Source organism: Lampris incognitus, chromosome 8 (assembly GCF_029633865.1).
Source record: "Lampris incognitus isolate fLamInc1 chromosome 8, fLamInc1.hap2, whole genome shotgun sequence".
In the NCBI taxonomy this organism is placed as follows: domain Eukaryota; kingdom Metazoa; phylum Chordata; class Actinopteri; order Lampriformes; family Lampridae; genus Lampris; species Lampris incognitus.
The window spans coordinates 60,833,468-60,860,062 of NC_079218.1; the positions used below are offsets into that span (position 1 = coordinate 60,833,468).

The 26,595-nt window shown below is 45.7% G+C and overlaps 1 protein-coding gene across 7 annotated transcripts in view; it reads right to left on the reverse strand.

Moving 5' to 3' along the window:
* Positions 1-26,595, reverse strand: part of LOC130116659 (platelet-derived growth factor receptor beta-like) — a 143,236-nt gene that overhangs the window by 8,643 nt on the left and 107,998 nt on the right. For 4 of the 7 annotated variants that reach the window (XM_056284639.1, XM_056284638.1, XM_056284637.1 and 1 more), the window contains 6 exons: positions 23,939-24,050; positions 12,440-12,539; positions 9,643-9,748; positions 8,090-8,204; positions 7,454-7,604; positions 4,182-4,220 (listed from right to left, as the gene is read on the reverse strand). In XM_056284639.1, coding sequence (XP_056140614.1) covers positions 4,182-4,220; positions 7,454-7,604; positions 8,090-8,204; positions 9,643-9,748; positions 12,440-12,539; positions 23,939-24,050 — 623 coding nt within the window. Of the gene's footprint in view, positions 1-4,181; positions 4,221-7,453; positions 7,605-8,089; positions 8,205-9,642; positions 9,749-12,439; positions 12,540-23,938; positions 24,051-26,595 lie in introns of those variants that run through there. The other 3 variants (XM_056284641.1, XM_056284640.1, XM_056284643.1) reach the window with 2 other exon arrangements.

Below are 26,595 nucleotides of genomic sequence, written 5' to 3' on the forward strand. Positions count from 1 at the left end.
TCTTTTTTTCTTTTCGCCATCTTTTCCGTTACAAGGGTTGAAGCGGATAAACTAGTTGGCTATCTGATAAAATTGATTTCTTCACCTTTACAATGACCCGGACATGCTCGCGAGCCATTGGTTCCCGACCCGACCCACGGGTGACCCGTGACCCGTGAAATTTATCTTCAAAACTAATTTCTGTTTACTTTAAAATGACACAGTATTATTAAGAAATATCACAAGTGTTTTAAAATCAGTTCCAAACTGATTTTTTTGAAAAAAAAATAATTTTCAACTCAAAATTGTCTGGGAGCCATATGCCGTCACCGGAAGAGCCATATATGGCTCGCGAGCCATAGGTTCCCGACCGCTGACTTAGACAGTTAACACGTCTTCATCGTCCCCATATCTCTTTATAATCAGACCTTTGTACTTCTTCTTGAACTGTGTAATGTTTGTACTTTGTTGGAGTTCCATGCTCAGACTGTTCCACAGTTTTACCCACAAAAATTATGATGATGATGATGACAAAACGTACAATAAACTGGTTGCATAAGTGTGCACACCCTTTCATAATTAGGAATGTGGTTGTGTACAGAATTAACCAATCACATACAAACTCTCATGTTAAATAGCTGTTAGTACACACCTGCCATCAATTAAAGTGACTATAATTAACCCCAAATAAAGTTCAGCTGATCCTGTAGGATTTTGCTGACATCCTCTTGGTGGCATCCAACTGCAAAGCCATGGTCCACAAAGAGTTTACAAAGCATGAACGGGATCTCATTGTTGAAAGGTATTGATCAGGAGAGGTGTACAAAAGAATGTCCAAGGCACTACATGTACCATGGAACACAGTGAAGACAATCATCAACAAGTGGAGAAAATATGGCACAACAGTGGCATTACCAAGAACAGGACGTCCCTCCAAAACTGATGAGAAGATAAAGATAAAACTGATCAAGGAGGCTGCCAAGAGGCCTACGACAACATTAAAGGCATTTCTGACAAGTCCTTGTTGCTGCCTACAGACAATCTCCCGTATTCTTATGTCTGGGCTTTAGGATGGCAAGACGGAAGCCTTTTCACAAGAAAAACAAAAACATCCAAGCCCTGCTAAATTTTGCAAAAAGATATATCCAATCTCCCAAAACCATGTGGAAAAATGTGTTATGGTCTGATGAGACCAAGGCTGACCGTTTTTGACCATAATTCCAAAAGGTATGTTTGGTGCAGAAACAACACAGCATATCATCAAGAGACCACCATGCAGGATGACGCATGGTGGTGGCAGCATCATGCTTGGGTCTTTTCTTCAGCTGGAACTGGGGCTTTAGTCAAGGTGGAGGGAATCATGAATAGCTCCAGATACCAGTTGATTTTGGGGCAAAACTTTCAGGTGTCTGCTAGAAAGCTGAGAATGAAGAGGAATTTCACCTTTCAGTATGACAACAACCCAAAGCATACATCTAAACCAACAAAGGAATGGCTTCACCAAAGAAGATAAACATTCTTGCCAGAGCCCAGACCTGAATCCAATTGAAAATCTGTGGGGTGGCCTGAAGAGGGCTGTGCACAGGAGATGCCTTTGCAGTTTGACAGCTCTAGGACATTTTGGCAAGGGCGAGTAGGAAAATATTGCCAAGTCAAGACATGCAACGCTGATAGACTCTTACCCCACCAGGTGATCAAAAATGCATTGGAGCAGTACCAAGTACCATCAGAAGTAGTCAAGCTCGTGATGTCACAAATGGATTCACTGAAAATGAGGTTCACCATGGGAAATTTCACCACCAAATGGCAGAGGCTTGAGAGGGGCATCATGGCAGGATGCACAATATCGGTGGCCCTGTTTTTGTGGCTGCCATGAATCTACTACTAAAGGCAGGAGGAATGCAATGTAGAGGGCCAGAAGTGGATGACGGAATAAGACATCCGGCCTGCAGAGCATTCATGGATGATACAAATAACTGTGATGACTCCATCGAGCCAAGGAACACGGTGGATCCCAAGCTCACTGGAGAAGATGGCTACAGGGTCATGGATGCAATTCAACCCAGGAAAATCTAGGAGCCTAAGTATCCTGAAAGGAAAGCTGACAAAAAGAATCTTCAATATTCACGGGGCTGAGATTCCAATGATTCAAGAACAAGGGATCCGATGCCTTGAAAAGAATTATGACAGCACCCTGAAGGACAGCAGCAAACTCAAAGACACCATGGCTCAACTAAACATCCGACTCAAGGTAACTGACAACAACCAGCTGCTTGGAAGGTTTAAGTTGTGGTGCTTCCAGTATGGCATCATACCCAGAATGCAATGGCCATTCCTGCTATATGACTTCCCCATGACTCAAGTGGAAGCAATGGAGAGACTGTGCAGCAAATTCTTGCGAAGATGACTGGGCATCTCGCCAACTTTCAGCTCGGTCAACCTGTACAGCAAGACCGCCAACCTCCGCTTACCAGTCTCATCAGTGGTGGAAGAATTCAAAGCCACCAAGGCAAGAGCAGTCAGTACACTGCTACTGTCTGAGGATGAGAAAGTCAGACACGCTAACAAGACCATTAAGTGGCAGGAAGTGGAAGCAGTGAGGGAAGCAGGAGCGCACTGGAAACATCAGGAGATCGTTGGGGTGGTCTGTCAAGGACAGCTAGGACTTGTAAACTACAAGATGGAGTAAGGCCAATGCCAAAGACAAGAGAGGACTCGTGGTGCAGAGGGTCTGAGAGGCAGCGCAAGAAGATGGCAATGCAAAAGCGGTAGGGCTTCCCTGCCAGGGACAGTGGATGCAGTGGGACCAGGCACTCGAATGATCGTTATCCTGGAAGGAACTCTGGGGTACTGACCAGGGCAAGTTGACCTTCCTCCTGCGTGCTGTAAATGACCTCTTGCCAACTCCAAACAATCTAAAGATCTGGGGCAAAGAAGATAACCCATCCTGCAAGCAGTGTGGAGCAACCCTTAGCACCCTGAATCACATTTTCACTGGATGTCCCAAAGCATTGGGAGAAGGCCAATACAGGTGGAGGCATGACAAGGTCCTCACAGAAATTGCCAAATGGACAGACCTGCAGAGGGTCAAAGCCAATAAACACTGGGCATTACCACCCCAGGTTGTCAATTTCCAAAGGGAAAGCGACGGGGCTCCTAGGGCAAGAACAATTGTCAAGAGAACATGCTCCATTTTGCATCTGACTGGGAGATGCAAATGGACCTGAAGAAGAGACTTGTCTTTCCAGAAGAGGTGGTAGTAACCTCACTCCAACCAGAATGGTTCTTCTATCCAGGAGCACAAAACCATCTTAGTAGCCGAACTCACAGTGCCTGGGGACGACAGGCTAGTGATCTCTCACCAACAGAAGAAAGCCAAGTACCAGAATTTGATCGATGAGGCTCTTGTCAAAGGATGGTACGCAACCTTATTTCCCATCGATGTCAGCAGCCACGGTTTCCCGGCAACATCAGTGTGCCATTTCCTACAGAAGATGGGTTTGGAACCCAAACAACTGAAGCAAGCCATTGGGGAGATAGCCATGAGAGCTGAGACCAGCTCAAGATGGTTGTGGCTGATAAGAGCCCGCAGTTGGAACCCTTCTGCAGGTGAAGGCTAATTTGGTCTTTGCTGCCCCACTCAGGCGAGGCATACAGGCTAAGGGGTGAAATGCTTGTGACCCTGAGGTACCTGCTGAGGATGCATAAGGGTTCATCGCAATGTGAATGCTCTGACCACCCTGCCACAAAGAAACGTCATCAAGAAGAGTAACTTGCAACTTCTTAAGTAGCTCCTGCAGTTTCTGCTTGTAGCAAAGCATGTCTGATGTTTATTTCACTTACCCAAAAAAGACTTGAGTGCTGCAATAAAATCAAAAGGTGCATCAACAAGGTATTAATTTATGGGTGTGCACACTTGTGCAATCAGATTATTACATTTTTTCTCTTTTTTCCCTAAAATGTTTCTGATTGTTTTTTACTTTATTTTCATATGTTAAAAAGTGGGAAAAGCTCTGACATGATTTATCTTTGTATTTATTTTTCTACATCACAAAACCTACCATTTTAACAGGGGTGTGTGAACTTTTTATATCCACTGTAAACATACACATGCAAGACAATGCATGCATGGCAAGCCAAGGGGGTCATAAATGCCTGTTAAAGAAAACATGTAAAAAGCAGGTGAAAAGTAGCATGATTACCTTTCAGTCTTCACTTCAAGTGTTTTCCTTAACAGGCATCTGAGGTGTGTGTGACCACTTCGGCTTTCCATACACTCTCTCACACACACACACACACACACACACACACCGACACACACACAGGTGTTGCAGCTATTAGATGAGGGTGGGACTTTTTTTTTTAAAAAAAAAAATTTGTTTAGACTCCCCCACTTTTACCATGAAAATCAGTGCATCAGTTTGTGTCAGTGCTTCGTTAACAAATCCATTCCCTTTGCTTATTGAGAGAATGCCAAGATCAATTAAATTCCATACCATGTTTTCACTGCTACCTTGCACCCAGGCAGATACTCACATAGCACGTACACGTTTACACATGAGTGCTAGTCATTAGCTAGTCATTGATGCCCGGATGCCACGTAGCTGAGATAAGGTGGGTCACACTGTCACCATAAAGTGTTCAGGAAATTAACTTACCCAAAATCAAAGCTTGGCATTTAACTAAATGTTTGTATTTTGTTACAAAGTCTCTACACTGACTGACAGCAGCCTCGCTGTTCAGTTAGCTAGCTAACTGTTAAGAACTGCTAACACTAGCTAACATTAACCTTAATGTTAGCAAAATAGTGCAAAGATGAGGAGGGTGGCTAGTTTTCATTTGATTGTTACAGTCACCAAGACTGCCTCTCTTCACTTACGTAACATGGCTCAAATTCGGTCTTTCCTCTCCATGGCTGATGCAGAGACTCTAATACATGCATGTGTTTCATCCAGACTTGATTACTGTAATGTTCTGTTCTCAGGTCTGCCACATTCTAGTACTAGAAGTCTTCAGATGGTTCAGAATGCTGCTGCTGCTAGAATCCTAACTGAAACTAGGACATTTGACCATATTACACCAATTCTTGCCTCCCTTCATTGGCTTCTTATCCATGTTAGATCAGAATACAAGGTGCTTCTGCTGACTTATAAAATCCTAAATGGGCTTCCCCCATCTCACCTGTCTGATCTCATTAAACCTTACATGCCATCTCGAGCTCTTCGCTCTCAAAACCCAGGGCTCCTGTGTGTACCCAAAGTTAAGAAGAAGTCAGCTGGTGGCAGCAGGGCCTTTTCCTATCGGGCTCCATTGTTGTGGAATAACCTGCCTGCTGCCATCAGACCATCAGAGTCTGTTGAGTCTTTAAATCCAAACCTAAAACTCATCTTTTTGTCTTAGCTTACAATTGGTTGCCTTTAAGTTGAGTGCTTCACAACCTGGACTGGATGGAGGGTCGGTTTCTGTTTCAACGAATTTACCAAGCATTGTTCTGCTGACGAGATTATAGAGTATAGATTACAGAGTATAGATTATGACTATTGCAAACTGTTCTCTTCTCTCTCACGTCTTTTCTCTCTCTGAATGACGTTTTCTCCTTTCTCTTCTTCTGTGTGTGTGAATGATGTGACGCAAGTCTCCCTTGTGTGCACTTGCAGTCTGTCCTCCTCCCAGGTCTCCATGGTGATGGTGGTCCCCACCTGGACACTGCTTGGCCTGCCCCCATCACATTTCTTTTTTATATATCTTATAAATCCATATAATGTTCCCGGGTTGTTCCGGTGTTGTCTGGAGAGTGCTTGGCATCCTCCTCATCAGATTCCTTATCCATCCATCCATCCATTCATTATCCAAACTGCTCATGCTGCTCTCAGGGTTATGGGAATGCTGGAGCCTATCCCAGCAGTCGCTGGGCAGCAGGTGGGGAGACACCCTGGCCAGGCCGCCAGGCCATCACAGGCCCCCCCCCACACACACACACACACACACACATCTAGGGACAATGTGGTCCGGCCGATTCACCTGACCTACATGTCATTGCACTGTGGGAGGAAACCGGAGCACCTGGAGAAAACCCACGCAGACACGGGGAGAACATGAAAACTCCACACGGAGGATGACCCGAGATGACCCCCAAGGTTGGACAACCCCGGGGCTCGAACCCAGGACCTTCTTGCTGTGAGGCGACAGCGCTAACCACTGCGCCGCCGTGCTGCCTTGCTGAGTAGACTGGTCTGTTCTTCAGCTGACAATCTCTTGGTTTATATGTTTGCTCGCTCAGACAACATGGACGTGGGGAGGTTTTTACAAAGAGGAGGAAAGTAGGTCATCCTGGTAGCAATCATTTCACTTTAGCTAGCCAGGGGCTCCCCGTTTTGACAAGTAAAAGCCTGGCTGGCCCACGTATAAACAGGGTCACAAAATTGTTCGCAGCTGCCATGAACACGGCGTTGATTTCTGTCTCGATTTCACTCAAGATAATTAGCTGTGAAAAGAGATAATTAGCTGTGAAAAGAGATAATTAGCTGTGAAAAGAGATAATTAGCTGTGAAAAGAGATAATTAGCTGTGAAAGAGAGCTCAGCTCACGTGCATAGGTTGGCTTGTGCATAATATGTACGCTATGTGAAGGAAATAAGGAGTCGCCCGTGTCCAGCAGAGAGTTGACAACGTTGGAGTATTCAGGGCACCGTTTGCCAGATGTTACCTATTTATTTACTGTGCACGTTACATAGACTGGCACGACAAGTCACAGCTAGTCAGTTTGTCGCCCTCCCTACTATCTATTTACCACTTATGGGCTAGTTGACTAATATTGTGCATTGTGAGGGGCAATGTTTGGCCCACTGCTGGGGACTTTGGGTAGTCCAAATTTGCAGTGCCACAGCCTGGTACTCCAGAGTCAGCTGTATTTACATCCAGTAGGACTTGTTATGATGATCAATGTGGAAGAATATATACTTCTCAATAACAGGTAATCACTCCACCACCTCTTGACAAATGTAGCTTGAGAAGAGGCAGAGGAAGGGGCAGATGAAGGAAGAGTAGAAGTAGTAGGAAGTAGTAGTACTACTACTCCTTTACTCATTGATTTCATAACATTAAAGAAATTCATTTAACAGGAATTATAATTGCATGCAAGCGTAAAGAAAGCCTCAACTTTAAATAAACAATGAGAGTGGCTATGGCGCTGAACTAGTCATCGAATCAATTTCTGTACTTTCAGCTTTTTAATATATATATATATATATGTGTGTGTGTGTGTGTGTGTGATCTGGGGCCAACAACTTCCTCTGGATGAAATTACAAAATACACCCATAATTTTCCTCGTGCTAGTATAGCCAGATAACAGCCTCAGACACCACACCAGACACAGGAAGTAACATCTTTCTGGGGGAGGACCACCGTTATATTGTCCCACCCACATTTTCAATGCTTCCTACGCCACACACACACACACACTGACTGAACCCACCTTTCTGTCTCCTGAGTGGCTGTGTCCAGCACCTGGCCACTGGTTTCTATGGCGACGTCACTGATGGGAATGGGGTAAGCAGCTGTGGAGGGGCCTGCCTCTTCTGACTCTTCTTTTGATTGGTCAGCCAAAGCTTGGGAGGTGTAGCTTTCTGTAGAGAGGGCGTTGTTAGTGACCTCACAACTTGCTAAGAGTAATGAAACATTACAACAGATAAAAAAGAAAGTTTTAAAAACAAAAAAGCCACAAAAATGTGTGTATGTGGGTAGACAGCACAGCAATGCAAGGCAAGGCAATGAAATGGCCATTCGTTGTCTGCAGTATGTGTGTGTGCACGTGTGTTTGTTTATTTAGTTATTTACACGTACAAAAAATTAAAAAAGGTTGGTGTGTAAGGTTGTGTCTGTGTGTAAAAATGTGTGCATCACATGTGCATGCAGATATATTCATGTCCGCCTTTATGTTTCTGGGTGATCAGGTTTTCTCTGTTATCTGGTAAGTGGCTGCTGCTGTTAAAAAAGAAAACCCAACTACATTTAGATGAGATGTGCCACCCTCCAGTTTATCAGCCACAGGAGAAAGCCCTGAGGTGTTGTAGAGGAGTGCAGCTGTTCCATCCTGCTGTGAATACTGTACCGGGGTCGGTGGACTGGTTTCCAGTCTGGGCGGTGGTTCTGTCCGTACTGGTTTTGGACCGGAACACAGCAGGGTGCTCCCCACTGAGAAACCTCTGAGTCACCTGGAGGTATCGCTACAAACATAAAACCCAGTCAGGACAAACCTCCAACCGTGTCACACAGCCTTGCCAGAAAAGCCTTCCTTCCTTCCACTTTGACCCTCACAACCAGTCTTATACTGCTGGTTACTGGCTGCTGGCCAGTACAACCAGTCTTATACTGCTGGTTACTGGCTGCTGACCAGTACATTGCACAGTCCTGCTGAATGACACCTCAACAGCAGTGGCTGATGAACAGCAAACTGGTCATCCCTCCATTCACCCTAAAAGAAAGTTTCTGCAATTAAGTGAAAAATAAATTTAAAGCCAAATAAATGATGGAGAGAAAACTCTAAAAAATGTGCTGATTTATTGATTTTGTCCAAACAATGACAAACAAACATAACCAAACCTTGATTTCGATCAGCTCCTCATTTGAAGGTTCTAGAATTTCATTGTTGGTCTAATGTCTTCATAAACTCTTTATAAACTCTCTTACACATCTAAAGCCCTCCTTTACCTGTTAAGTCCTGTTATCTCTTAACTTCGTTGTTGCTGCTCTTGTCAGGGCTCTGAATTCTGAGCTTTTTAAAAGTTTTTCTATTTAGAGTTTTTATTAATTTTTTTCAAAAAAAGAGAAGGGCAGCCACTGAGGATGCACAAGCCAGTACATCCTTAGTGCCGGTCCCAAGCCCGGATAAATGGGAAGGGTTGCGTCAGGAAGGGCAGCCGGTGTAAAATCAAATATGTGGATCATAAATAAGATTTCCATACCGGATCGGTCGATGCCTGGGTTACCAATGACCGCCACCAGTACTGTTGGCCAGCAGGGTGTCGGTGGAAACTATGCTACTGTTGAGCGAAGGAGAAGGGGAAGGGTGGGAGTGTGGAGGTGAGAGTCGGAACTTTGACTGTTGGTACTATGACTGGTAAAGGGAGAGAGCTGGCTGATATGATGGAGAGAAGAAAGGTAGGTATACTGTGTGTGCAAGAGACCAGGTGGAAGGGGAGTAAGCCAGGAGCATTGGAGGTGGGTTCAAACTCTTCTACCATGATGCAAATGGGAGGAGAAATTGGGTAGGGGTAATTCTGAAGGAAGAGTATGTCAAGAGCGTGCTGGCGGTGAAGAGAGACAAGATTGAGAAGGTTTGGACATGTGTGGAGGAGAGATGCTGGGTATATTGGGAGAAGGATGCTGAATATGGAGCTGCCAGGGAAGAGGAGAAGAGGAAGGCCAAAGAGGAGGTGTATGGATGTGGTGAGAGAGGACATGCAGGTGGCTGGTGTGATAGAGGAAGATGCAGAAGACAGGAAGAAATGGAAACGGATGATCCGCTGTGGCGCCCCCTAACGGGAGCAGCCGAAAGTAGTAGCAGATTATTTTTTCTCAAAGATCAGATTCTTGGGTATCATCCTTCCCTTCTAAATCTTAATATTTCCCTTCTTTCTAGAGGAAGTACTAAAACAAATGTACCTTCCTGCTGGTGTCTGTTAGCATGTCGCCCGTGGAGTCGACCAGAGAGGAGAAGGGAGGTCTGGACTGCCATTTCTCGTTCCAGCAAAGCTTCATCATGTCATAGCTGAAAAACAAAGAACAAGTTAGCCAGTTAGCTAGCAGATAAAAACAAAGTTAGAAAGCCTCTAGATTACATTGACTCTAGATACATTGCTAACTAATATAAAAAAAAGACATTTAACTTCACTTCCAGCTGTGGAAAGTGTTGAATTAAGATGTCTTTATGCATGCTCAATAATCCAGGTAAGAAGGTTGAATCAGGTCATCTGGACACGTCTATTGAGAGAAATGTGTCATCATCACCTAAGTGACCTCTTCAGTCTCAACTGACTGCAGGTGTCCCCACCCTTATAAACAATACAGTGGTATAACGACCCAAACCAACGTCCAGTTTCATATGCAAATAGGCGTGACTGTTAATTAGAGTCTTCACATAGATGGCCTCTTTTGACTCCTGATCAGGCTCACTCCCACCCCAAGCCTGTCATCAGAAGGATCCCAGTTACCACCAGGATGGCCCAACAGTGGTCAGCTGAGGTAAAGGACACACTGAAGGAGTGTTACAGGACAACTGATTGGGAATTATTCATGGAGGTGCCTGGTGAGGACATTGACGGTCTAACACACTGCATTACAGACTATATCAAGTTCTGTGAAGAGAGCATTGCACCCACCAGGAAGGTATGATGCTTCTCCAACAACAAGCCCTGGATCAATGGGGAAATTAAAGCCCTGTTGAACAAGAAGAAGAGGGCTTTCATGTCAGGAGACACTGATAAGGCTAGGGCGGTAGAGAAGGAACTGGAAAAAAAAAAGCTAGGGACGGCTAGGAATACAGAGGTAAATTAGAGGGGAAATTGCAGACAAGCAGCTCTAGAAAGCTGGGATGGGCATCAGGAGTATAACTGGGTACAAATGAACAGGCGCTACTATTGAAGGAACAATAGAGCAGGCTAATGAGCTAAATATGTTTTTTTATAGGTTTGAGCTCCCAACCCCCACTAACTCAGCAGGGCATCCCAGTCACACCTCCCCCTCACCTCCCATATCCTTCATTGGAGCACAAACTAGGTGTCATCAGGACGCTGTACCACGGCGCTGACGATGTCCCCACCGACACAGTGGCCGGGGAAGGGGAGAAATCCCAATTAAACAGGCCCTGGTTAAGTGTGGTTATCTTAACTGGCCGTTTGTCAAAGCCAGAAAGACCCCAAACAGTGCACCGGCCGATCGAAGAGAGGAGAAGGACAACAGCTGTCTAAGTGTAAACCAGTGGTGATTCCGTATGTGGCGATAGTGTTGGAGCAGTTGAGATGCGTATTTTCCAAACACCACGTCTCAGTGTCTTTCCAAACCCAAAACACGCTGTACCAGAAGTTGGTCCACCCCAAGGATCAGGTCCCCCGGCACAACCAGAGCAATATAGTGTAGCTGTTAAGTGCCAGGAGGGTTGCAGTGACTTGTACATCGGGGAAACTAAACTGACGCTGGCCAAGAGGATGACACAACACAGGAGAGCTAACATGTCAGACCAGGACTCCACAGTCTACACCATCTATGGGCCAGGACTCCACAGTCTACACCATCTACAGGCCAGGACTCCACAGTCTACACCATCTACAGACCAGGACTCCACAGTCTACACCATCTACAGGCCAGGACTCCACAGTCTACACCATCTACAGACCAGGACTCCACAGTCTACACCATCTACAGGCCAGGACTCCACAGTCTACACCATCTACGGGCCAGGACTCCACAGTCTACACCATCTACAGGCCAGTGGCCAATCTTTCAAGGATGAGGATGTGCACATCCTTAATAGGGAGGAACGCTGGTTTGAACAGGGAGTCAAAGAGGCAAGGAAACAACCATTCCGGCACGGGGGGGGGGTAAAAATATATCTGTCACCGTCTTACAACGCTGTGCTTGCAAACATTCCCAAATCCTCTGTGAATAGTACACATGGCCATTGTAACTCTAGTTAATGGTCACACCCATGTCTGTGAATGTTCTCATTCATCCAGGTCATGGCTATCCAAAGGAGTTGAATCAAGTGCAACCGGACTTGGTATATATCCGTGAAGACGTTTCGCCTCTCATCCAGTCGAAACTAACACCCCCAACGACCGTCGCTGCTAAACAAATGCAAATCAATAGCTCCAATGGCGACGGGCCCGGCTGGACATCGGAGCACAGGAGAGCCATGCACATCAATAGCTCCGATAACGACGGGCGCGGCCATAACATCGATACACAAAAGAGCCACTCATATCTATGGCTCTGTTAGCGACGGGCGTTGGTAAACATCAGGACACAAAGAGCCACGCATACCAATAGCTCTGACGACGACTCCTAGAGGCTAGATTCTGAGTCTCATCAGCAGCCAGTCAGACTAGCTTGGTCTAGTCAGAAAGGCACGAACTGAGGAAGCCTCTTGGATGAGAGGCGGAACGTCTTCACGGATATATACCAAGTCCAGTTGCACTTGATTCAACTCCTTTGGGTCACACCCATATTTGCATATGAACCCGATTGTTGGTTTCAGTCGTTATGTATTGTTGTATAGTTGTATCATTGTATTGTTTATACGTAAGTGTGGGACACCTGCAGTCAGGTGCGACTGAAGAGGTCACTTAGATGATGACGAAACGTATCTGTCAATAAACGTTGTGTCCAGATGAACTTATTCACCTTTCTTTGATGTTGACTTAAGATTGTTTTAGTCCATAAATGAATTTAGTATATTTCCTACATAGCATTTGTGGCGTGGCGGGGTTGGGCCATGCGATAGCCTCTCTTCAGAGCCGAGTAGAATTCCCGGTTGATGGGCATGTCGGGGTAGGGGCTCTCACCTGGGACAAAATCAGGAAAGTTAAACAATCTAAACTGAAAGAGAGCATCAGAAAATTCCTAGAGAAAACAGGCAACAACTTTGTTAGATATCTCCTCAGGGAATCAAGGTCTGCCGTTGGCTGTAAACTAAAATGTGGACATATACATTATCTGCAAACTTTCTTCAGGAAATAACAGAACAGAACACTGGACAATTTCACCAAATGCTAAGAAGAAAAAAATCTTCCTAGCTGTAATTTAAGTGTTCATGAAGTCCAGAATTATACCAAAGTTAAACAGGTTGCACTACAACCTGTTTAGCTCTTACATCAGAATCAGAAACAGAATCAACTTTATTGGCCAAGTATGCTTATGCATATGAGGAATTAGACTCTGGTTTTCTGCAGCTTCTAGTACTTGCATATATCACTCACCAAAAAACAAAAAAAATGGAATAATAAATAAAAGGAATGGCTTGATTGGCAGTTCTTGGTCGCAACTGATGAGCGAGTATCCGTCCAGCTTGTTCCCCATGTTCATAGCACCCGTGTTGCCCACTGCTCCTAGCTACACAGCTAGGATGGATTAAATGCAGAGTGTAATTTCCCCACGGGGATCAATGAAGTATCTCAAATCTCAAATGAGGTATTCAGCCTGCCACGTTGAGAGGAGATCAAACTCAGCCTGTGATGATATAAGATTTGTTTTCATTGTGTCTGCAGAGGGCAGATGACTATATCACCTATCTAACTCCAGTATCTCATCCGTCAGCTCTTTGAGGCGTGCAGTGTTTATTTTTTCTGATTCACACAATATGAGATATCTGAAACCTATAAGAAGCAACATAACAGCAAGTGAAAGGTAAAACAGACGCCTAGCAGATTGAGTCCGATACATGAACAAGTCTGATATACCCCCCCCCCCCCCGACAACAAGGTGAACACAGTACCCCTCCAAAACAAATCCACACCTTCAGTGTTTGTATGGGGAACTCTATAGAGCGAACCGCTCAAGCTCCCGCCAAGCCTCCTATATGACAACTTATATAGTGCATTATGATATATCATAAACTTTGCTGTATAATAAAATAAGATATAACACGTAATAATGACAAAAATAGTGACAATATGTTTCAGCACATATTATCCTGTAAAAGTTCGCCTTGAAATGTAAAAGAGCAACATGGGCCATGATGAGGGTAACCAATACAAATGAAAGAAAGAGAGAGGAAAGGAAGCCTTAACAGCACTAGAAAACAGTCTCCCGGGCAAACCAACCAGTTTCAGCTCCCCGCCCCTTGTAGTATAAACAAATAAGTTATTGCCTCATTGGAGTAGGCTTTAGCTTGAGATGGTGTATAAACACATAAAGCTCTGTCGCACATTCACACTCCAGCCTTCGCTGTCAGGCCGATGCCTCCTAACAACTACATGAACTATAATTAAAGTGGTAGTATTGGCAAACAAGTGATAAGTTTAAACAAAAATCGCCCCTTTAAAGTTGGCCTTAAAGTGCAACAACACAATATGAGCCCATACATAACTGGGGATAACCAACATGTCAAGAGACAGAATAAAAGAGAGAGGAGCATTAATAGAAGGGAGAAAAAGGTCTAGTCAAGCGACCTTCACCTCCCCACTTCTTATGAATAGAAACAGATTATTTGCGCCTTGGGGCAAGCTTTAAAACTGGAATAACACATAAGCAACATAAAGGTCAGCCTCTCACACTCCAGCCTCTGTTGTAGGGATGATGTACTTCCTAATGTAGCCCATCGCTTTATCTGTGTCTGTCAATTGATTCTCTCCTCCTTTGTACGTGATGTGGAGACCGGCTGGAAACAGTATGCCATACCGTACGCCTTGACAGTTACGGAGCAGCTTCCTAATGTCCGTTAACGCAGCCATGGCCTTGGCGATGCTAGTGTAGCCTGGAAAAATAGCCAGTGCCTCACCACTGAATCAAAGTGGAGCTCGAGCGCACGCACGGCTCAGCACCTCAACACAATCTTGATAGTAGTGTAGTTGAGCTACGATAGGATGTGGTTTCCCATCCGGCCTTCCTGGAGCCAGGCTTCTACGTGAGCAGTCTACAAGCACGTCTTTATCCAGCTGTAGTGCTTCTCTCAGCAGCTTTGAGACCGAGGCAGTGGAGCTTGATTCATTCGTCTCGGCTACCCCCAGTATCCTGATGTTGCATCTCCTCATTCTTCCCTCCATGTCTTCACATTTTTCTCTAAGCCCTACCACCTCCGCTTTCAACTCAGTTACTGATGTCTGCAGAGCTGCCACCTCATCTGACCACGTTGATAGCCCACCTTCCACCTCCCTGGTTGTACCTTTCATTTGGTCGATCTCAGAACAGATCGCCACCATATTATTCGTTATTTCCAGTTTTACTGCTTGAAGCTCACTTTTAAGAGAATTAAAGTCTTCGGCAAGTGCATTTTTCAGTTCAGATTTCGTCACCACCAAGATGTCCGCTTTTAGCGAGAGAAGGCTCTCCGGTTTCAGGGCTTCAGCGTCCATGTTTGGGCCTTCTGGCAGAGGTGGGGTCGTTTGCGCCAGGTTGCCGGTGGAGCATGAGTTCGAGGTGGCGTAGGGCCTAGTTCCAGATGGTCCACTGTATATATTTGCGCAGATTTGTTGCCATTGACCTAGATGCACAGTGTCGTCTGACTTTTGAAATACTTTTGGGTCAGATTTCAGAATGTTTTATAATGGAAAGCGCTTATCAATTTTAAATAAAACAGGTTCGGTGAGAGCTCAAACTAAACATGTCCTACTCCACTCCTAGCTCAGCAGCACACACCCCTGGGTAGGAGTAATTCTGAAGGAAGAGTATGTCAAGAGTGTGCTGGAGGTGAAGAGAGTGTCAGACAGAATGATTAGTATGAAGCGGCAAAGTGAACGTGTATTGCTGAATGTTATCAGCGCATATGCCTCACAAGTTGGGTGTGAGATGGAAGAGAGAAGAATTCTGGAGTGAGTTGGATGACGTGGTGGAGAGTGCACCTAAGGAGGAGAGAGTGGTGTGATGGAGCAGACTTCAATGGGCATGCTGGTGAAGGGAACAGACGTGACGAAGAGGTGGTGGGTAGGTATGGTGTCAAGGAGAAAAATGTGGAAGGACAAATGGTGGTGGATTTTCCAAAAACGATGGAAATGGCTGTGGTGAATACATATTTCAAGAAGAGGGAGGAACACAGGGTGATGTACAAGAGTGGAGGAAAGTGCACACAGGTGGACTATATCTTATGTAGAAGGTGTGATCTGAAAGAGATTGAATACTGCAAGGTGGTGACAGGGGAGAACGTAGCTAGGCCGCATCGGATGGTGGTCTGTAGGATGACTTTGGAGACCAAGAAGAGACACAGAGTGAAGGCAGAACCAAGGTTCAAATGGTGGAAGTTGAAGAAGGAATACAGTTGTGTGGAGTTCAGGGAGGAGTTAAGAAAGATACTAGGTGGTAGTGAAGAGTTGCCAGATGGCTGGACAACCACTGCAGAAATAGTGAGGGAGACAGCTACGAAAGTACTTGGTGTGTCATCTGGACAGAGGAAGGAAGACAAGGAGACTTGGTGGTGGAATGAGGAAGTACAGCAAGGTACACAGAGGAAGAGGTTGGTGGATAGTCAGATAGTGGGATAGTCAGAGAGATGAAGAAAGTAGACAGGAGTACAAGCAGATGCAGCGTAAAGCGAAGAGAGGTGGCAAAGGCATCGGAAAAGGCGTATGGTGAGTTGTATGAGAGGTTAGACACTAAGGAAGGAGAAAAGGACTTGTATGGATTGGCTAAACGGAGGGACTGAGCTGGGAAGGATGTGCAGCAGCTTAGGGTGATTAAGGATAGAGATGGAAATGTGCTGACAAGTGAGGAGAGTCTGCTGAGAAGGTGGAAGGAGTACTTTGAGGGGCTGATGAATGAAGAAAATGACAGAGAGAGAGAGAGAAGGTTGGATGATGTGGGGATAGTGAACCAGGAAGTGCAGTGGATTAGCAAGGAGGAAGTGAGGGCAGCTATTAAGAGGATGAAGAGTGGAAAGGCAGTTGGTCCATATGACATACCTGTGGAGGCATGGAGGCGTTTAAGAGAGATGGCAGTGGGGTTTTTAACTAGATTGTTTAACACAATCTTGGAAAGTTAGAGGATGCCTGAGGAGTGGAGAAGAAGCATACTGGTACCGATTTTCAAGAACAAGGGTGATGTGCACAACTGTAGCAACTACAGAGGTATAAAGTTAATCAACACAAAATGAAGATTTGGGAAAGAGTAATAGAAGCTAGGTTAAGAGGAGAGGTGACGAGTAGTGAGCAGCAGTATGGTTTCATGCCATGAAAGAGCACCACAGATGTGATGCTTGCTTGACAGATGGGTTCAAGGTGGAGGTGGGGTTACATCAAGGATCGGCTCTGAGCCCTTTCTTGTTTGCAGTGGTGATGGACAGGTTGACGGAAAAGATCAGGCAGGAGTCTCCATGGACGATGATGTTCGCAGATGACATTGTGATCTGTAGTGAGAGTAGGGTGCAGGTGGAGGAGAGTCTGGAGAGGTGGAGGTATGCACCGGAGAGAAGAGGAATGAAAGTCAGTAGGAGCAAGATGGAATACCTATGCGTGAATGAGAAGGAGGACAGTGGAATGGTCAGGATTCAAGGAGTAGAGGTGACGAAGGCATATGAGTTTAAATACTTGGGGTCAACTGTCCAAAGTAACGGGGGACTGCAGAAAAGAGGTGAAGAAGAGAGTGCAGGCCAGGGTGGAGTGGGTGGAGAAGAGTGTCAGGAGTGATTTGTGACAGAAGGGTACCAGCAAGAGTTAAAGGGAAGGTTTACAAGATGGTTGTGAGACCAGCTATGTTATATGGTTTGGAGACAGTGGCACTGATGAAAAGACAGGAGGCGGAGCTGGAGGTGGCAGAGGTGAAGATGCTAAGATTTTCATTGGGAGTGACGAAGAAGGACAGGATTAGGAACGATTATATTAGAGGGACAGCTCGGGTTGGACAGTTTGGAGACAAAGCAAGAGAGGCAAGATTGAGATGGTTTGGGCATGTGTGGAGAAGAGATAATGGGCTGGTTGAATGAAGGCTAGAGTGAACAAAGGCAAACGCGACTTTTTCAAGCCAAGACTTCGTCAAGCACGGACTGCTCTTTTTAGATCCAGTCAGTCATATGTATTTTGTGTACCTACTATAGACTGTGTGTTTCCTTCGCATTCCTGTCCTTTCCTCTTCCCGGGTCTGGCATAGACGTTGGGTCACTCCTAGGCACTGTGACCCTACCAATCTCATCTATCCCACTCTCTCCACTCACGTGGAGCAAGTGGTGACGGGAGGGCTCTGGAATTGCTAGTTTGCAGTGCCGAAAGCTGAGTTTATCTCAGGCTACACATCCTTACTCTCCCTCAACTTTCTTGCTCTAACTAAGACCTGGATCATGCCAGAAAACACTACCACACCCGCAGCTCTGTCTGATGTGTACTCTTTTTCTCACACTCCCAGAGCTGGGAGGCGGGGTGGTGGTACTGGCCTGCTAATCTCCCTGAAATGGAAATACTCTCTTGTTTCCATTCCACAATTTTCTCCGCCCTCTTTTGAATTTCATGCTGTTACTGTCTCCTATCCAGTCAAACTCACCATCTTGGTTGTGTACCGCCCACCAGGCCCCCTTGGTGAGTTTCTGGAGGAGCTTGACACACTTGTCTTGCACTTCCCTGTTGATGACTCTGCACGTATCCTTCACGGTGACTTCAACATCCACACTAACAAGCTAGATCCTCTTCTTTCTTTCCTCTCCTCCTTTGACCTTCATCTCTCACCCTCTTCTCCTACCCACAAGGCCAGCAACCTGCTGGACCTTATCTTTACTAGACACTGCCCTATTTCCAATCTCTCTGTTACTTCCCTCCAGCTCTCTGACCACTATTTCATGTCCTACTCTCTCTCCCTCTCTTCACCCCCCTCAGCCCCTTCCCCTACCCACATGGTTTCCACCCATAGACACCTCTGCTCTCTCTCCTCCACTGATCTCTCTTCCTCTGTTCCTCTATCCTCCCTACACCTGAATCTTTCTCTCTCCTACCTCCTGACACTGCTACTGATCTTCTTCTCTCTACCCTCTCCTCTTCTCTGGACAATCTCTGTCCCCTCACCTCCAGGCCTGCACGCCCAACTCCACCTGTCCCTTAGCTGACCGACTCAGTACGTACTGACAGACGGAGCCTGAGAGTGGCAGAGTGCAAATGGGGAAAAGGCAAACTCCCAGAGGACCTTCTCAACTTCCAATCTCTTCTTTCCACTTTCTCCTCCTCCCTTTCTGCTGCTAAGGCTGCCTTCTATCGCTCTAAAATCCAATCCTCTGCCTCTAATCGTAAGAAACTCTTTGAAACCTTCTCTACACTTCTTCAACCCCCACCTCCTCCTCCCTGATGACTTTGCTAACTTCTTTGACAAGAAGGTAAATGACATCAGATCCTCTTTTTCACACCACCCGGTTAGTGCTGCTTTCACTATCCCACCTCGCTCCCCTCTCCCCCGACGAGGTTCTAAACCTCATCATATTCAGTCGCCCCACCACATGCTCCCTTGACCCCATCCCCTCCCTTCTTTTTCAGTCTATAGCACCTGAACTCCTTCCCTATCTAACCCACCTCATCAACACTTCCCTCCAGGCAGGATCCTTTCCATCTGCCTTCAAGACTGCTAGAGTCACCCCCCTTCTCAAGAAACCCCTCTGATGTCAAAAACTACAGACCGGTTTCCCTCCTACCCTTTCTATCCAAAACTTTCGAACGTGCTGTCTTCAACTAACTTTCTTTGTACATCCATCAGAACAACCTCCTGGACCCCAACCAGTCTGGGTTCAGGGTGGGTCACTCAACAGAGACAGCCCTCCTTGCAGTGACAGAATCGCTGCACTCTGCGAGAGCAAACTCTCTCTCCTCTGTCCTGATACTCCTGGACCTGTCAGCTGCGTTCGACACAGTGAACCACCAGATCCTCCTCTCTACCCTCGAGGGGCTGGGTGTCACAGGCTCTGCACTCTCAATGTTTGCATCCTACCTGACGGGTCGCTCCTACCAGCTGACATGGATGGGATCTGTGTGGGAGCCTCGCAGACTGACTACAGGCGTTCCACAGGGTTCGGTTCTGGGTCCTCTCCTTTTCTCCCTGTACACAACGTCCCTGGGTTCTGATATTTGCTCGCATGACTTCTCTTACCATTGTTATGCCGATGACACCCAGCTGATCTTGTCCTTTCCTCCCTCTGACACACAAGTAGAGACATGCATTGCTGCATAGTTGACTGACATCCTGGAGTGGATGGTGACACACGACCTGAAGCTCAATCTGGACAAGACAGAGCTGATGTTCCTCCCGGGGAAAGGTTGCCCGCACCGACACCTGGCCATCACCATTGACAACACCGTGTGGATGCCAATTTGGACTGTGAGGAATCTGGATGTGACCCTGGACGACCAACTGTCGTTGGCTGAAAACGTTGCATTGGTTGCTCGCTCCTGCAGGTTTCTCCTCTATAACATCAGGGGGATTTGCCCATTCCTCACCAACGAGATGGCACAGGTGCTCATCCAGGCTCTGGTCATCTCCCGGCTGGACTACGGCAACTCCCTCCTTGCTGGCGCCCCGGCGTTGGCCATCAGACCTCTGGAGCTTGTTCAGAAAGCTGCAAGTCATCTGGTGTTCAACCGCCCCAAGTTCTCTCACACAACTCCCCTTTTCATGTCCCTACACTGGCTCCCAGTAGCTGCTCGCATCCAGTTTAAGACTCTGGTGCTAGCCTACAGGGCAGTGAAAGGAACAGCTCCTTCCTATCTCCAGGACATGGTCAAGCCCTACACCCTTGCCCGACCACTTCGCTCTGCTGCCTCGGGACGTCTGCTTGCCCCGTTGCTCAGAGGCCCCTGCTGCCGATCGACCCGGCCACAGCTCTTTTCTGTCCTGACCCCACAGTGGTGGAATGAACACCCCACTGATGTCAGGACAGCGGAGTCGCTGCCCATCTTTTGGCGCAGGTTGAAAACTCACCTCTTTAAGAACTACTACCCTGTTTGTTCTTAGCACTTATTGTATTCACTCATTAAAAAAAAGCTCTCTTTGTTGCACTTTTACTTTAGCACTGGTTTTGCTCTTAGATGCTTGTTTAGATGCACTTATGACTTCTGATGACTAGTCGGCTAAATGACTGTACTGTTGTAGTAGTAGTAGAATGTAGTCACAGTATGAAAAGCAATACACAATCTCATATTTACCTCTAGCAGATCACAAAAATCCGAACCCTTTGGATAACTGTTTGTCAACCACTAAGTTAGGAACATATTTTGCTCTCGAACAATCTGCACTGTTCACTTGACAGTGACTGTAAAGATTATGACTTCTCTATTTCATCCTTCCCCATATATTTTAACATATTTAAACATTATGAACTTCATTTTTAAAACTATTTATATGCTAGATGAATTTTAACCAAATGTATATGAATTTTAGGTGTCTAACTGAATTTTAGCCAGATGTCTAAATGCATTTTAGCCAGGGCTACAACTACATATAATATACTATATTGTATGCTTATTTTATAATTATAACATTAACAATAATAATTTTTAACCAGGATACAGCAGCTGTATGTGTATTTAAAATTGTACATTTGTATTGCACATCTGGTTTACAGAGGTAGTGCACAAGTTATGAGTCAGTAGCGATCAGACTGGCCCTTCCACTTGTGTTACCCTGTCAGCTGTTTGTTTGTGCTGTTGTTGTGTGCTGTAGTAATACAGTATATAGATAGGGTGTTATATGCTGGAGCATGGTGCACACATGTTTACATATTTTATTCATATTTCTTATTCTTATTTAATCTTATATTTCTATTTTCTTGTTATCTTGTATCTTGTTAGTTTTTCTTTACAAGAGCACGGGTTTCTGTAATAGGACCCAATTTCCCCTCGGGGATGAATAAAGTATTCTGACTATACACAAACACAAAATAAATTATCATAATTGTGCAGATGACTCACAACTGTACATATCCCTATCTCCTGATGACCTAGATCCCACACAGCTGTACATGTCTCTATCTCCTGATGACCTAGATCCAATACAACTGTACATATCCCTATCTCCTGATGACCTAGATCCCATACAGCTGTACATAGCCCTATCTCCTGATGACCTAGCTCCCATACAACTGTACATATCCCTATCTCCTGATGACCTAGCTCCCATACAATTGTATATATTCCTATCTCCTGATGACCTAGATCCCATACAACTGTACATATTCCTATCTCCTGATGACCTAGATCACGCACAACTGTACATATCTCTATCTCCTGATGACCTAGATCCCACACAGCTGTACATATTCCTATCTCCTGATGACCTAGATCCAATACAACTGTACATATCCCTATCTCCTGATGACCTAGCTCCCATACAACTGTACACATCCCTATCTCCTGACGACCTAGATCCCATACGACTGTACATATCCCTATCTCCTGATGACCTAGCTCCCATACAATTGTACATATCCCTATCTCCTGATGACCTAGATCCCATACAACTGTACATATCCCTATCTCCTGATGACCTAGCTCCCATACAATTGTATATATCCCTATCTCCTGATGACCTAGATCCCATACAACTGTACATATCCCTATCTCCTGATGACCTAGATCACGCACAACTGTACATATCTCTATCTCCTGATGACCTAGATCCCATACAACTGTACATATCCCTATCTCCTGATGACCTAGCTCCCATACAACTGTACATATCCCTATCTCCTGATGACCTAGATCACGCACAACTGTACATATCCCTATCTCCTGATGACCTAGATCCCATACACCTGTATCTCTATCTCCTGATGACCTAGATCCCATACAACCTTACATATCCCTATCTCCTGATTACCTAGATCCCATACAACTGTACATATCCCTATCGCCTGATGACCTAGATCCCATACAACTGTACATGTCCCTATCTCCTGATGACCTAGCTCCCATACAACTGTATATATTGCAATCGCCTGATGATCTAGCTCCTATACATTTCCTCTCATTCATGATATTAATCTATGGATGTCAGAGAACTTTTTACAACCGAACAAAGACGAGACAGAAATACTTATTGTTGGTGCGAAGACTAAGAGACAGAGATTTGCTACTCATCTCAGCTCTTTGTCTCTGGAGAGTAAAGGTGAAGCTAGAAATCTGGGTGTAATCATAGACAGTGACCTAAAGTTTAAGAGCCACATAAATCATCTCACAAGATCAGCCTTCTACCATCTTAAAAACATTTCAAAACTAAGGGGCTTTCTATCAATATCAGACTGTGAGAAATTAATCCATGCATTTATAACAAGTAGACTAGACTACTGCAATGGACTATTCACCGGCCTCCCAAAATCAGTTGTGTGCCACCTACAGTTAATTCAAAATGCAACAGCATGTGTTCTCACCAGAACTAAAAAGTATGAGCACATTACACCTTTTCTTACATCTCTGCATTGGCTCCCCGTCAAAACTAGAATCCATTTTAAATTGTATACAAAGATCTAAATGGTCTTGCAACATGCTATATATAAAAGACATGTTACTTCCTTATAAACCAGCAAGAACTCCCAGGTCCAATGGCAGCGGTCTTTTAACCATCCCTCGTGCTAGGTCCAGAGCAGGGGAAGCTGCATTTTCTATTCACGCCCCAAGTAGATGGAACACCCTGCCTGAGGACCTGAGAGAGGCCCCCACACTGGACACCCTGCCTGAGGACCTGAGAGAGGCCCCCACACCGGACACATTTAAAAGCAGTTGAAAACCTTACTTTTTAAAATAGCCTATGGCTAAGTGTGTGTGTGTGTGTGTGTGTGTGTGTTTTGTATATGTTGATATTGTATATTCTACTTCGATTCCTGAATAACTGCACCAACGCCTGTTCATATGCATATTTATTTTCTACATTTGCAATTTCAAGATTGTGTTGTGATTCTATTTTCACTTTAAGTAAAGCACTTTGTGTTGTCCTGTGTATGAAACATGCTGTATAAATAAAGTTTGACTTGACTTGATGACATGGACATGGAGGTCATTACAGACAGGGATCCCAGCCTGCAGATATGCTCCTGTTCTCATGTCAGCTGCTGGATATACATAGAGCAATGTTCTTTGCTTGTCTGGCTGTTACCAAGTAATCAGATTACTCATTACTCTGGCTGTACAAGCCAACACCGTACAGACCAAAATAACAAATCACCAGTCTAAAAACTGACCAGCTGACACTACTAACTTTATAAGGACTTGAAACGCAATCTCAGTTCTGGATTTATACATGAACTGTGTATCACAGAAGCTGTGTTATAGATATGTATATTATAGAAAGAGGATACCCAGTGAGAAGATCTCCCAAAGCAGAACTCCGTAAGACCAGACGTCGCTCTGTGTGGTGTAAACACACTCAAAGATACTCTCTGGAGCCATCCACTTGACTGGCAGAAAACTCTGAAACCACAGGCACACACATTTTTTATCTTGTGTATCGATAAATAGTCACCCGTACAAAAAAAAATGGAGTCCCACAAAGGTGAATCAGGTCATCTGGACACAACGTTTAGTGGGAGAAACGTTCCATCATCATCTGAGTGACCTCTTCAGTCTCACCTGACTGCAGGTGTCCCCACCCTCATAAACAATACAGTGACTGCAGGTGTCCCCACCCTTATAAACAACACAGTGACTGCAGGTGTCCCCACCCTCATAAACAATACAGTGACTGCAGGTGTCCCCACCCCTATAAACAATACAGTGACTGCAGGTGTCCCCACCCTTATAAACAATACAGTGACTGCAGGTGTCCCCACCCTCATAAACAATACAGTGACTGCAGGTGTCCCCACCCTTACAAACAATACAGTGACTGCAGGTGTCCCCACCCTTATAAACAATACAGTGACTGCAGGTACCCCACCCTTATAAACAATACAGTGACTGCAGGTGTCCCCACCCTTATAAACAATACAGTGACTGCAGGTACCCCACCCTTATAAACAATACAGTGACTGCAGGTACCCCCACCCTTATAAACAATACAGTGACTGCAGGTGTCCCCACCCTTATAAACAATACAGTGACTGCAGGTACCCCACCCTTATAAACAATACAGTCGCAAAACGACTGAAACTGACTATCGGTTTCATATGCCAATATGGTGTGACCATTAACTAGAGTTACAGTGGTGGTCATGTGTACTAGTCACACAGGATTGGGGAATAGTTGCAATCACAGCATTGTACGCTGGTGATAGATGTACGCTTAGCCCCCCCTCCCCTCGATTCAGGAATGGTTGATCAGTCTTCACACAGATGGTCTCTTTGACTCCCTGTTCAAACCAGTGTTCCTCCCTATAAAGGATGAGCACATCACCGCTTCCGGTGTGGGAAGATGGCAGCCCAAATTCACATTTGCAGCGTCCTCACCCAGTACCGTGTGGGAATATGGAGGTGTGAACTTACGTTTGCGGCAGCCTCACCCAGTACCATCCATGCAGTTTAATTGTCCACGTCTAACTTTGTTTTGTATTCGTTTGATGGCTGGGAGAGCTGGCGCTGGATCGGCTGGGAGAGCTTGGTCTGCTGCGTCCTGTGGGCCCAGGGACCACGGCCCTGACTAGAGCTGTGCCTGAAGAGGTACCACCGAGGGCGGTCTGACAGGACGCGGAAGCGGGGCAGGCTAAGCTAACTGCTAGCCCATGCAGACCGGCAGTTCCGATAACACCGAGGGCGGTCTGGTGGAGGCCTCGCCTAGCATTGACTATGTTTTATTGTCATCGTGTGGAGTGCGGGGAGGTGTGTCGAAGGTGTCTGGCTGGGAGAGATGGCGTTGGATCAGCTGGGGGAGTTTGTTCTGCTGTTTTTGGTGGGCTAGGGACCAAAGAAGAAACACTGAGGGCGGTCTGACAGGATGCGGAAGTGGGGCAGGCTAAGCTAACTGCTAGCTGGTGTTCGCTGTCTGGACAGTGGAATTTTTGGACTGTGTTGCACTGAGTGGACTGTGTTGTTGACTGTTTATATTTTGTTTTTTTGCTTTGTTCTCTGTTTTTGTATGTTTCTGGTGGTGTCGATTTTGGGAAATTTGGGATGTGTGTTTTTGTCTTTTGTGTCACACTGCTGTGGGCTGGGGGAAACTGAATTGCGTCTCTTTTGTGTATGCAGGTACATGAAAGAAATGACAATAAATTGTTCCTGATTCCTGATCCTTATCCCTGAAAGAGTGGCCACTGGCCTGTAGATGGTGTAGACTGTGGAGTCCTGGTCTGTAGATGGTGTAGACTGTGGAGTCCTGGTCTGTAGATGGTTTAGACTGTGGAGTCCTGGTCTGTAGATGGTGTAGACTGTGGAATCCTGGTCTGTAGATGGTGTAGACTGTGGAGTCCTGGTCTGTAGATGGTTTAGACTGTGGAGTCCTGGTCTGTAGATGGTGAAGACTGTGGAGTCCTGGTCTGTAGATGATGTAGACTGTGGAGTCCTGGTCTGTAGATGGTTTAGACTGTGGAGTCCTGGTCTGTAGATGGTGTAGACTGTGGAATCCTGGTCTGTAGATGGTGTAGACTGTGGAATCCTGGTCTGTAGATGGTGTAGACTGTGGAGTCCTGGTCTGTAGATGGTGAAGACTGTGGAGTCCTGGTCTGTAGATGGTGAAGACTGTGGAGTCCTGGTCTGTAGATGGTGTAGACTGTGGAGTCCTGGCCTGTAGATGGTGTAGACTGTGGAGTCCTGGCCTGACGTGTTGGCTCTCCTGTGTTGTGTCATCCTCTTGGCCAGCATCTGTTTGGTTTCCCCAAAGTACAAGTCACGGCAACCCTCCTGGTACTTAACAGCTACACTATATTGCTCTGTTTGTGCTGGGGACCTGGTCCTTGGGGTGGGCCAACTTCTGGTGCAGCGTGTTTTGGGGTTTGAAAGCAACTGAGATGCGGTGTTTGGAAAATATGGGTCTCAACTGTTGTGGAAATCCCACCACATACGGAATCACCACTGGTTTACACTTA